We start from the raw sequence: 14,053 nt of genomic DNA, 5'->3' as shown, positions 1-14,053 counted from the left end.
GAATGGGAGCAGCAACTCACCTGGTTGGGGTTGCTGTGGCTCAAGAGAAGGTTGGATGGTTTAATGTCAGCATGCACGTACTCATGCTCATGGATGTACTCCAGAGTATCCAGCTGGGCAAAGGAGAAGAAGAAAAATTGGGATACCTTCTTCACTGTTTGTGCAGTGACTCTGACATGTGCTGTCACACCCCACCCTGATCAACATGACTGAAGCTTGAGAACTGGTTAAATATGACTATAAGAGAATTTTCATAAAATATTTAAGTTGTGTCATGTCAGAAGGTGGCAGTTTTTATTGCCTTCTATTCATCCTGGAGAATGTGATATATACAGATGGGTGACAAACGGAAGGAAAAACCTGAATGTTTGACCACTACAGTGAGGGGGTTGGGGTCTCTGTTATGCCGGGGGGGGGGGGGCATTTTCCTGGCATGGTTTGGGTCCACTTGTCCCCTTAGAAGGAAGGGTCACTGCAAATCAATACAAAGTTATTCTGAGTGATCACCTTTACCCTATGAGACATTTCTGTCCTGATGGGAGTGGTCTCTTCCAGGATGACAATGCCCTCATGCACAAGACACGGGGGGGGGGGGGGACTGAATGGTTTGATGAAGATGAAAATGATGTAAATCATATGGTATGGCCTTCACAGTCACCAGATCTCAGCCCCTATGAGAGATTTTGGAACACCTATGGGAGGTTTTGGACCAATGTGTTAGACAGCGCTCTCCACCACCATCATCACAACACCAAATAAGGGAATATCTTCTGGAAGAATGGTGCCCATCCCTCCAGTAGAGTTCAGAGACTTGTAGGATCTATGACAAGGAGCACCGAAGATGTTTTGGAGGCTCGTGGTGGCCCAACACCTTACTGAGACACTTTATGTTGGCTTTTCCTTTATCACCCATCTGTGTGTGTGTATGTGTGTGTGTGTGTGTGTGTGTGTGTGTGTGTATATATATGTATACATATCAACACAGATACAGGAAAAAAAGTTTTAATGCATAGCAATACAGGCCTGTTTCATGCGCCGCGCACTCATCGGCTGCTAATCTTCCTGTATCTGTGTTGATATTCTGCTCCTCATTAGTTGAGCACTTATAACACCATTGACGGTTTCGGAAAAAAAAACGCTACACACACACACACACACACACACACACACACACACACACACACACACACACACACTATATACACTACATTTACATTCTCCATTACAAAGTAAAAGAAGGTCGAATCAGTTCATCTGGATACAACATTTATTGACAGAAACGTTTCATCATCATCTCATCCCTGAACTGGGGGGGGGGGCTAACAGTACATCTGTCGCCATCTTACAATGCTTTAATTGCAAACACTCCCAAGTCCTCTGAATAGTACACATGCCCATTGTAACTCTAGTTAATGGTCATACCCATATTTGCATATGAAACTGGTCGTTGGTTTCGGTCGTTATGCCACTGTATTGTTTATACGGGTGGAGATACCTGCAGTCAGTTGAGACTGAAGAGGTCAATTAGATGAGAGATGAAACGTTTCTGTCAATAAACGTTGTGTCCAGACGAACTGATTCAACCTTCTTTGGTTTTCTTATCTGGATTATTGAGCACGCATCAAAACACTACTAAGTAAGGGATCAGGGTGTGGTATCAGCAGTTGTCAGAAATGACAAAGGCCTGTTGACACTTCACTGTCACATGCACAGCTATTACTTTACTGCTTGTGAATAACAGGCTTCTAGTAATATAGCCATTATGCTTGGGCTAAGTAAGGACGTATTTTCTGACATATGTCTACAGCTATATATGAACATATACAGAACATCAACTGATGCACAACAATGACATCAATTTAGAGTTTAATCACATAATCCATTGCCCTACAAATTTGATTGTTTTGTTTTAATGTCATTTCCCATATTGCCTGGAGTAACTCTTTTGAGTTTACTCAGAGTCAGTGCAATAGTATGAGTGAAATACAGCTGTCTAATGATTAAAAATGCTAACCAGTCTGAGGCCAAGCTGGAGGACCAGTTTTCTGGGGAATCTTCTCCCACTCTCCTCAAACTTCTTCTGTAGGTCGGTGCCAAACCTGTCCATGACCATAAACCTGTACCTGAATTGTAGTGGAAGTAATAATTTAGTTGGAACCAGTTCTGAGACTTGTGGGAAAAACTCTTCAAACAGCCTTGTCACATGGGTGTGGTGCTCATCAGCAGTTTTAGCAATCAGTTGGTATTTTCAACAAAATTAACCCTGCGTTTCTTTTTAAATTGAAATTTTGAGAGAACTGATCATTTGCAATATTTCTCCACATCCCACTTCACTTAGTTGCTGTTGTCATGTCTGACTAACTTTCAAGGCGTGGTAGGCAACTATTATGGGTTAGTTTAAACTTCAATGTCACATTGACAGAGTAAACTGATGAAGCTAACAGTAACCTACTTACCTCTGAGGAAATGTAAGTGTGCCTAGTGATTGTGTCTTATGTTGACAATGTGGCCCTCCACAGAGTATTCTGTAGAGGACACCTCTGAATGTTAGATTTTGGTTTGGGGAAAGAAATAATAATAATAATAATAATAATAAAATCTTCCAGTTTCATAGATTTTAACCAAGAACAATTTTTGACCATTTCCTTTATTTTAGCTGTGTTTTTATGAATCTAGTCGTATCGCACATAGCATCACAGCTCTAGTTTGTTGCCGGTGGGATGTTAGAGCCCAGTGTTGCAAGTAGTAAAGGTGCGGTTGCAGAGCACAGACTGGAGGCATTATTTTGCAAACATTCAACTGAAATAGAAAACAATTTAAATAAAAGTTTACAGCAGTGGCAAACATTCACATCTTTGAGCCTAGGGGCTTACAGGATCACAGGTCAATACCTTTTCCCTCCTTTCTCATGCAGGCCTGAACCCCAATACTTGGGAACTCCCAGATATTTCATCTTGCGAGACTTCATCCAGCTCTGAACTACAAAAAAAAGGAAAAACCGCATAAGAAACACAAGGCCATTAGTCCTTACCTCACAAATCATAACTGCTGCCCTTTTAGAAAAACAGCTTAAATGCAGGATGTGCACGTGGATATTTTATGAGGGGAATACCATGTATCAAGTTAACACTTCCCACAAACTATTTTAAACACATTGCACGTTACACGTGATGAAAGTTGATGGTGGAAGTAGAGGAGTTGGTGGTGGGTGATGGCACTGATGCTCAAAGTAATAAGAGCATAATTCCGTGGGGGGAGGGAGTGGTGTGGCCTCAAGCTCATCTGCTGGCGGGACAAATATTTACCAACAACGTTGAGATTCCACCATGAATAAAATATGAGCCTTTGGTTCCTTAGTAATATAACAGTTAATTGTCAGGGGGGATTGACATTTGGATTGTTATTATATAAAATGCAAAGCTGTGGCCTGAGGGTGAGCGGCACAGCCACAAGAAGCATGTGGCGTTGGGGAGTTTTCCTTCACAAGGCCCCTTCGTGGTCGAGCTACAAGTTCTTCGTTTTTAATTAAGGAAGTTGTGCGTTGCTTTTTATTTGTTTGCCCTAGTGGTAAGAGACTATGTTGTGTTTGTGCATGATCCTGAGTGGATTGATTCGCCAACACACCGTGTGTTGTTTGTGTATGTGTGCGTGTGTGTGCAAGAGCAAGTTTATGAGGGATAGTGTGGTGGCGTACTGAGATCAGGCTTGGCAGCTCGCATGTAGAACTTCAGCTCAGAAAACAGTGGTCCGTTATCACTGGGCTCCTGGTGGAAAACAGAAATGACAGGTGGTCAGTTCCAGTTGATGCTCTGGTGTAGGGAAAGACCAACCCAAGAAGGCTATTTCAAAATACTGACATCCACAAGAACCAAATTTGCACTGCATTAAAGCTTCAGTCCTGAACACAGATTTTTTTTACTTACTGACACCTATGGTGCTACTGGTAGCGGCATTTGTGTTTGACCACTAAATCTCAGAGATCCATTCAAGTTCAAACAGTCCCCATGGCACAGAAGTGTTCATAATTTAAAAATGTACAAATTAGCTGTAGTCTTAAATATGCCATTGGTAGACAGTACAATATGATGTTATAAAAAAAAAAGGAGGGCAGATTAAAATCTAAATTGTACATTTACAGATTTGGATCTGTTTCCAGTCAAATGTAAAGCAGGGCGGAACAGATCATTGTCACAACAATCAGGGAATTTTACACAATATCGATACATATTACTATATTTGCTTACTACTACTACTACTACTACTACTACTTTCAACTGCTCCCATTAGGGGTCGCCACAGCGGATCATCTGTTTCCATCTCTTTCTGTCCTCTGCATCTTCCTCTGTCACACCAGCCACCTGCATGTCCTTCCTCACCATATCCATAAACCTGTTTGGCCTTCCTCTTTTCCTCTTCCCTGGCAGTTCCATATTCAGCATCCATCTCCAAACAAACCCAGCATCTCTACTCCACAGATGTCCAAACCATATCAAAAGAAAGCCGGGTCCGCGGTTGTGTAGCGGTCTAAGCATCGGCTTTGTGTCGATGCAGTTGCCCACTGGGGACCGGGGTTCGCGCCCCGGTCTCGTCAGATCCGACCATGGCGGGACTCGATGAAGCAGCAATAATTGGCAACGCTGTCTTCAGGAGGGGGGCGGAGTCAGCTTGTGTTCGTCACATGAATGCGGCTCTGTGTGTCGGAAAAAGCAGTGGTTCGGTCTGGAGTCGCCTTGTCACGGAAGTGGCGAGGTGTCTCCTTCGAGACTACCGGCCGGAGAGATGCAGTTGGCGAACGCATGCAGAACGAGGGTGGGTGTTTGAACTAAAATAGGGATCGATTGGCCACTAAATTGGGAGAAAAAGGGAAAAATCAGAAATTAATTTATATATACAGTGCATCCGGAAAGTATTCACACCCCTTCACTTTCCCACATTTTGTTATGTTACAGCCTTATTCCAAAATGGATTAAATTCCTTTTTTCTTCTCATCAATCTACACACAATACCCCATAATGACAAAGTGAAAAAGGTTTTGTAGAAATGTTTATAAATTTATTAAACCTCTCATCACCTTGCTAATACCATCCCTACAGTGAAGCATGGTGGTGGCAGCATCATGCTGTGGGAATGGTATCAGCGGCAGGAACTGGGAGACTAGTCAGGATCAAGGGAAAGATGAATGGAGCAAAGTATAGAGAGATCCTTGATGAAAACCTGCTCCAGAGCGCTCAGGACCTCAGACTGGGGCGAAGGTTTACCTTTCAACACGACAATGACCCTAAGCACACAGCCAAGACAACGAAGGAGTGGCTTCGGGACAAGTCTGTGAATGTCCTTGAGTGGCCCAGCCAGAGCCCAGACTTGAATCCCATTGAACATCTCTGGAAAGACCTGAAAATAGCTGTGCAGCAACGCTCCCCATCTAACCTTACAGAGCTCGAGAGGATCTGCAGAGAAGAATGGGAGAAACACCCCAAATATAGGTGTGCCAAGCTTGTAGCTTCATACCCAAGAAGACTTGAGGCTGTAATCGCCGCCAAGGGTGCCTCAAGCAAGTACTGAGTAAAGGGTGTGAATACTTACGTACATGCAGTATTTCAGTTTTTTATTTTTAATAAATTTGCAAAAATTTCTACAAAACCTTTTTTGCTTTGTCATTATGGGGTATTGTGTGTAGATTGATGAGAAAAAAAAGGAATTTAATCCATTTTGGAATAAGGCTGTAACATAACAAAATGTGGGGAAAGTGAAGGGCTGTGAATACTTTCCGGATACAGTGGCTTGCAAAAGTATTCATACCCCTTGAACTTTTCCACATTTTGTCACGTTACGACCAAAAACATAAATATATTTTATTGGAATTTTATGTGAAAGACCAACACAAAGTGGCACACAATTGTTAAGTACAAAGAAAATTATACACGATTTAAAAAAAATTTTACAAATAAAAAACTGAAAAGTGCGGTGTGCAAAAGTATTCAGCCCTCTTTTCTCTGAGTGCAACCAATTGCCTTCAGAAGTTGCCTGATGATTGCTGAATGATCGAATGTTGACCTAATGACTAAATAGAGTCAACCTGTGTGTAATCTAATCTCAGTACAAATACAGCTGTTCTGTGACGGCCTCAGAGGTTTGTTAAGAGAATATTGGGGAGCAAACAGCATCATGAAGTCCAAGGAACACACCAGACAGGTCAGGGATAAAGTTGTGGAGAAGTTTAAAGCAGGGTTAGGCTATAAAAAGATTTCCCAAGCTTTGAACATCTCACGGAGCACTGTTCAATCCATCATCCGGAAATGGAAAGAGTATGGCACAACTGCAAACCTACCAAGACACGGCCGTCCACCTAAACTTACAGGCCGAACAAGGAGAGCACTGATCAGAGATGCAGCCAAGAGGCCCATGGTGACTCTCGACGAACTGCAGAGATCCACAGCTCAGGTGGGGGAATCTGTCCACAGGACAACTGTTGGTCGTGCACTGCACAAATCTGGCCTTTATGGAAGAGTGGCAAGAAGAAAGCCATTGTTAAAAGAAAACCATAAGAATTCCCGTTTGCAGTTTGCCAGAAGCCATGTGGGGGACACAGCAAACATGTGGAAGAAGGTGCTCTGGTCAGATGAGACCAAAATTGAACTTTTTGGCCTAAATGCAAAACGCTATGTGTGGCGAAAAACTAACACTGCACATCACTCTGAACACACCACCATCCCCACTGTCAAACATGGTGGTGGCAGCATCATGCTCTGGGGGTGCTTCTCTTCAGCAGGGACAGGGAAGATGGTCAGAGTTGATGGGAAGATGGATGGAGCCAAATACAGGGCAATCTTGGAAGAAAACCTGTTGGAGTCTGCAAAAGACTTAAGACTGGGGCGGAGGTTCACCTTCCAGCAGGACAACGACCCTAAACATAAAGCTCGGGCTACAATGGACTGGTTTAAAACAAAACATATTCACGTGTTAGAATGGCCCAGTCAAAGCCCAGACCTAAAGCCAATTGAGAATCTGTGGCAACATCTGAAAACTGCCGTTCACAAACGCTCTCCATCTAATCTGACTGAGCTTGAGCTGTTTGCAAAGAAGAATGGGCAAAAATTTCAGTCTCTAGATGTGCAAAGCTGGTAGAGACATACCCCAAAAGACTTGCAGCTGTAGTTGCAGCAAAAGGCGGTTCCACAAAGTGTTGACTCAGGGGGGCTGAATACTTTTGCACACCGCACTTTTCAGTTTTTTATTTGTAATTTTTTTTTTAAATCAAGTATCATTTTCTTTGTACTTCACAATTGTGTGCCACTTTGTTTTGGTCTTTCACATAAAATTCCAATAAAATATATTTATGTTTGTGGTCGAAACGTGACAAAATGTGGAAAAGTTCAAGGGGTATGAATACTTTTGCAAGCCACTGTATATAAAAAAAGAAAGCCACTTTATTTTGTCAGTGTACAGGTTACAATAAATGTGTTCTCTGCATTTAACCCATTCTATTGTATAGGAGCAGTGGGCAGCTGCAGCGCCCGGGGACCAACTCCAGTTCTTTTCTTATTGCCTTGCTCAGGGACACAGACAAGAGTATTAACCCTAACACGTACAGTGCATCCGGAAAGTATTCACACCCCTTCACTTTCCCCACATTTTGTTATGTTACAGCCTTATTCCAAAATGGATTAAATTCCTTTTTTCTTCTCATCAATCTACACACAATACCCCATAATGACAAAGGGAAAAAGGTTTTGTAGAAATGTTTGCAAATTTATTAAAAATAAAAAACTGAAATATTGCATGTACATACGTAAGTATTCACACCCTTTGCTATGACATTCAAAATTGAGCTCAGGTTCATCCTGTTTCCACTGATCATCCTTGAGATGGTTCTACATCTTGATTGGAGTCCACCTGTAGTAAATTCAATGGATTGGACATGATTTGGAAAGGCACACACCTGTCTATATAAGGTCCCACTGTTGACAGTGCATGTCAGAGCAGAAACCAAGCCATGAAGTCAAAGGAATTGTCTGTGGACCTCTGAGACAGGATTGTGTCGATGCACAGATCCGGGGGAGGGTACAAAAAAATTTCGACAGCTTTGAAGGTCCCGAAGAGCACAGTGGTCTCCATCATTCGTAAATGGAAGAAGTTTGGATCCACCAGGACTCTTCCTAGAGCTGGCCGCCCAGCCAAACAGAGCAATCGGGGGAGAAGAGCCTTGTTCAGGGAGGTGACCAAGAACCTGATGGTCACTCTGACAGAGCTCCAGCGTTCCTCCGTGGAGATGGGAGAACCTTCCAGAAGGACAACCATCTCTGCAGCACTCCACCAATCAGGCCTTTATGGTAGAGTGGCCAGACGGAAGTCTCTGCTCAGTAAAAGGCACATGACAGCCCGCTTGGAGTTTGCCAGAAAGCACCTAAAGGACTCTCAGACCATGAGAAACAAGATTCTCTGGTCTGATGAAACCAAGATTGAACTCTTTGGCCTGAATGCCAAACGTCACGTCTGGAGGAAACCAGGCACCTCTCATCACCTTGCTAATACCATCCCTATAGTGAAGCATGGTGGTGGCAGCATCATGCTGTGGGGATGTTTTTCAGCGGCAGGAACTGGGAGACTAGTCAGGATCGAGGGAAAGATGAATGGAGCAAAGTACAGAGAGATCCTTGATGAAAACCTGCTCCAGAGCGCTTAGGACCTCTGACTGGGGCGAAGGTTTACCTTTCAACACGACAACGACCCTAAGCACACAGCCAAGACAACGAAGGAGGGGCTTCGGGACAAGTCTGTGAATGTCGTTGAGTGGCCCAGCCAGAGCCCAGACTTGAATCCCATTGAACATCTCTGGAAAGACCTGAAAATAGCTGTGCAGCGACGCTCCCCATCTAACCTTACAGAGCTTGAGAGGATCTGCAGAGAAGAATGGGAGAAATACCCCAAATATAGGTGTGCCAAGCTTGTAGCGTCATACCCAAGAAGACTTGAGGCTGTAATCGCTGCCAAGGGTGCCTCAACCAAGTACTGAGTAAAGGGTGTGAATACTTATGTACATGCAGTATTTCAGTTTTTTATTTTTAATAAATTTGCAAAAATTTCTACAAAACCTTTTTTGCTTTGTCATTATGGGGTATTGTGTGTAGATTGATGAGAAAAAAAAGGAATTTAATCCATTTTGGAATAAGGCTGTAACATAACAAAATGTGGGGAAAGTGAAGGGGTGTGAATACTTTCCAGATGCACTGTATGTCTTTTTGATGGTGGGAGGAATCCAGAGCACCCGGAGGAAACCCACACAGACATGGGGAGAACATAGAAACTCCTCACAGAAAGGACCCGGGACACCTTGGGGTTTGAACCCAGGACCTTCTTGCTGTAAGGCAACAGTGCTTAACTGGGCCACCGTACAACCTTTTGTTTTGTCTCCAAACCGTCCAACCTGAGCTGTCCCTCTAACATACTTGTTCCTAATCCTGTTATTCTTTGTCATTCCCAACGAAAATCTTAACATCTTCAACTCTGCCACCCCCAGCTCCACCTCCTGTCCTTTCATCAGTCCCATCATCTCCAAACCACACAACATAGCTGGTCTCACTGCCATCTTGTAAACCTTCCCTTTAACTCTTGCTGGTACCCTCTGTTGCAAATCACTCCTGACACTCTTCTCCACCCTGCCTGTACTCTCTTCTTTACCTCTCTTCCTCAATCCCTGTTACTTTGAACAGTTGACCCCAAGTATTTAAACTAATCCACCTTCATCACCTCTACTCCTTGCATCCTCACCATTTCACTGTCCTCCCTGTATTTGGCTACATATGCAAAAATACCATACCATTCAAGAGTCCAACTTAGGCTTATCACATTGAACTGTTTGGCATCAATTATTGCCATTTCACTATTACTCACAATTAAGCCACTGCTAATCACAAATTGGGTAGTGTACAAGCGCAAAAATAAAAGCATGAGCAAATATTGAGATCTAGTCTTACCACTTTGATCACATATGAAGAATCAGACCCTACAGTTTTTGCAGAATTTTCAGCAGCTGGAAAACAGGGGGGAGGGAACAAAAACAAATCAGGCTTCATTCGACCATGAGGATTGCTAAGGAGAAACATTATTGACATGCTGTTGACAAGAATTTATGCTGCAACATTAATCAGTCATATTTGCACATGGATTCATATCATCTTCATGATCATAAACTGTACTTGATCTGACAGTGCTTCTAAGGGCCACTACCTGCCTGGTAGTACATCAAGTTCATTACCTTTTGCACCAATGGTTTTCCATGACTTCTCCATAATTTTCAGCTTAATTTCCATCACCAAATGGAACTAATTTTTAGAGTTCTTACAAAAAAGGCAAGTCCCCCCCCTTTTTACTCCCCAATTGTATCCGGCCAATTACCCCACTCCTCCAAGCCGTCCCGGTCACTGCTCCACCCCCTCTGCCGATCCAGGGAGGGCTGCAGACTACCACATGCATCCTCCGATACATGTGGAGTCGCCAGACACTTCTTTTCACCTGACAGTGAGGAGTTTGGCCAGGGGAACGTAGCACGTGGGAGGATCACGCTATTCCCCCCCCAGTTTCCCCTCCCCACCGAACAGGTGCCCCAACCGACCAGAGGAGGTGCTAATGCAGCGACCAGAACACATACCCACATCCGGCTTCCCACCTGCAGACATGGCCAATTGTGTCTGTAGGGACGCCCGACTGAGCTGGAGGTAACACGGGGATTTGAACCGGCGATCCCCGTATTGGTAGGCAACGGAATAGACTGCTACACTACCCGGACGCCCCGCCCCCCCTCCAAAAAAAGCAAGTTTTAACACTAGATAGGATGTGAAAGTTAGTCTATATTTTAGGTTATGACAACTTTTGCAAGCTATATTTTGCACTTGTCCATTTGAAGCCACTGATTTTTGAAACTGCCCTTCACTGACATACTGTTTACAAGCTAGCTATATAACTAACTGATAGGAAAACTAAACAGCAGAGGTACATTTTAGCCTATTGAGACAAATTGCTGCACAACAAGAATTTTAAAGACTCGCCACAAAGGTTACACCCACTGTTATTTTTTTTAATTGGTCAAACACTTTTCCAGGACCTGGAAATTGTATTTTTCAAATATACTGACTTTTCCAAGTTTTCCAGGGCCATATGAACTTACCCAAATATATCAGGCCAAATCCCCCTTGACCAATAGGAGGGCCCAGCTTCCAGGTCTTCTTTCCAGTGTCTGTCAGGACCTCTCCAACTGGGAACTCCTCTGCCAGCTTCCTCTTTGCTGGACCTCTCCCTTTCCCCAATGCCTTGGCTTTAGGGGGCATCTAAAAATGCACATTGACAAATGATCAGAACACAGATTTCAATTTCCCCATGTGGCAGTGTCAGAGTTATGGGCGGGCCTTGGGGGCCCAGGCCCATCCAATAAGGTCAATGTGCCTTCTCAGCTGAATTTTCTACCTGACAAAATATGAATAAAACTAAAATACTTTTACAGCTATAAGTAAAATTAAGTCATACAATTTGGTAATGGAAGACTTAACACTGTAGTGCAAAATAAAGCACAAAACGGTGATACTTTGCATTCAGGAAACCATTTCTTGCTAAAAAATAACAACCCCCTTTGCCTAGCCAATTAAAAACAACTACCATATCTGCATTGTATGATCAGCCAATCAAGTATACTACAAAGTTTAACTTGTAGTTACATAGTGACGCTAGGTGGGTGGCACTAATGTGGACATTTTCGTGGCAGTAAACAAAGCTAAAACTTAGCAGTGTATAACTTAGCCATCATTCAATTAACATGGACATAATAAAGGGGTTTGTAACAGCAGCCACGTGGGCAATAGTAAGTCGTGGCAGTGGCAACCAAGCTCAAGCTAATGATTTGGCTTATATTAGCTCTGTTCTGCACTCACAGTCGGCATCTTCAGCTGTTCTAGTGGTGAGTTCATAAATCCACTTATGCACCTTGGGAAAATGTCTCACCTGCTTTGCACAGTGCTATTTAAGAGTGGTATTGTTTGCACTTTTGTAATTGTGGCTGTTTCTGGAATAGCAGAACGCGCATATGGTTGTATAATTATGCATACCGGTTCTTGATGTGGCCTAAAGGATGTTGCTTATCCTTTAATTTGTGTACCCTGTTAAGGTGGTAGCCCAATGTATAGTTTTATTCGTTATGTAGAATTGCCTCTTGCAGTACTGTATTAAATCCAAAATATTTAACGGATTACCCCCTGTGCATCTTAGTTTACAACCTCTGTGCGCACAAGTGACAGCATGTATGTACACCTCTCTGTCATAGTTTATTTCTTCCATGAAACATGATAAAAGCTACGTGAGGTGAGCAAAATGCCCCCCCCCCGTAAAAGTTGATTGCCCATCCGTTTCTTATGGTCTGGCGCAGACCCTTCCATGAGGATAATGAAAAGATTCAAATAATTCCCAAACCATTTCAACTACAAACTTGGGGCTCGTCAACTAGGGCGGAGCAATCAGTACAACAGCCCAACATGTGAATTTCCATTATAAAACGTCAACTATGAAGATGAAGACCGTTCATTTCCCGTGTTGGGTTTTCAGACGTTAACCCTGGCTTGTTATAACAGGCATGGCTGCAGTCAGGATGTTTTTTTTAACTACATCTTTGCAGCTAAAGACAAAGTGTTCTGGTATAACAAGGGGTTGCCAAGCGTCCCTAAATTCGCGGACCATGCATATAAAATATCTCCACCTTGCCTGATTAACCGCACGCACGTCCTGTTACCACTAATTCCTTCACTGTGGAATTCCTAACTGCAGTCAAACTAAAGGAGCTGGGCCTGAGAGTAGGAACACTGTACGCCGGCCTGATAGAGACGGCCTTGGAGTAGAAGCACTACGTGCACCCACCTCACTAGGACGGCCTTGGAGCAGGAACGCCATGCACATAAATTATTAATTAAGACACGTGCTACACCTGCAAGACACCATGAGGGAAACAGAACCGACAGTGACGAAAGGAAACCAAGAAGAAGAAGAAGATCACGCCTGTCTCCGAAAAGCACCACGCCTTGTTGTTGTAGTATTTAAGATTATGTTCTTGCACTATTTGGCAGACGACTCCCTGTTGCACCGAGGGCACGTCTCCAGCGCTGCAGCATTACTTGTGAACTATTCAATAAAACATCACGAACCAGCAAGAAGCCGTCTGACTTGTTATTTACCCATGTCGACCTGAATCAAAGAACCGGGCGAGCCTTTTGCAAAAGATAAGACTCATCAAAACTTTCCTCGAGTTACGAACATGTTTTCCAGCTACAGCGGTCAGGAGTGTAGATAGGGTCAACGTGTCTTGCAAACCGAGTGTCAATCGACTATGCACCTGAACTCGTGAGGGAAAGCTGCCGACCCAGCAGAGGCAACAAACGCTGCGCATTATTACAGCGGCGACCCCCCCGAGAAACAGGGGGACAAGCCGAAAGCAGATATTAGCCAACTACCACGTACGACCACGGGAGCGAACAGGGCAGCCATGCACCATAGGTCGAGTAATACTATGTAACTATAGCGGATACCACTTTTTAAAGCGGAAATAGGAACGCCGTTAACAGGTTGGACACGAAAGTAAAAGTGGGCAAACTTACGTCACGTCAACAGGAAACACAGGTTTATGGCTGGCAACCCTGCTTATAACTCGATTCATTAATAGCGTCGACCTATTTCACGCCCCCCCCAGACCACCACCAAACGCGTCACCCAACTGTCAGCACAAGTACGACGCCATAACGTCCGAGCTATCCGTTATTGTTAGCTACCTTAGCGACCGCGGCTAGTAAGCTAGCTTAGCTAACGTCCGCGAACATTAGCTACGTCGCTAACGCCGGTTTGAGGCGACCGTTCCCACACGGAGAATTTCCCCGACCCTTGCCGGCAAAACCCAGAACCACAGAAAGAAAACCCTAACCAAACGTCGAGTAGTCTTCCCGCCCAGCGTCTTTTGAGAACAACACAAACCTTCGCGTCGTAACTGTGAGAGTTCCCGAATCCGGACCGAACTTCCCGCAAA

At 43.9% G+C, this 14,053-nt stretch overlaps 1 protein-coding gene across 1 annotated transcript in view; it reads right to left on the bottom strand.

The window, feature by feature from the left end:
• Positions 1 to 14,053, bottom strand: part of vrk1 (VRK serine/threonine kinase 1) — a 28,138-nt gene extending 14,085 nt beyond the window's left edge. Inside the window, exons 1-7 of the mRNA XM_056295803.1 lie at positions 14,002 to 14,053; positions 11,165 to 11,324; positions 9,975 to 10,030; positions 3,695 to 3,764; positions 2,892 to 2,979; positions 2,015 to 2,123; positions 21 to 113 (exon numbers count right to left, since the gene is read on the bottom strand). Of these exons, the coding sequence (XP_056151778.1) occupies positions 21 to 113; positions 2,015 to 2,123; positions 2,892 to 2,979; positions 3,695 to 3,764; positions 9,975 to 10,030; positions 11,165 to 11,324 (576 nt within the window). The 5' untranslated portion in view covers positions 14,002 to 14,053. The remainder of the gene's footprint in view (positions 1 to 20; positions 114 to 2,014; positions 2,124 to 2,891; positions 2,980 to 3,694; positions 3,765 to 9,974; positions 10,031 to 11,164; positions 11,325 to 14,001) is intronic.

The sequence above is a fragment of the Lampris incognitus genome, chromosome 16 (assembly GCF_029633865.1).
Source record: "Lampris incognitus isolate fLamInc1 chromosome 16, fLamInc1.hap2, whole genome shotgun sequence".
NCBI lineage: Eukaryota > Metazoa > Chordata > Actinopteri > Lampriformes > Lampridae > Lampris > Lampris incognitus.
Note: the sequence above shows the minus strand (reverse complement) of the source record. Positions and strands in the feature narration are given on the sequence as shown.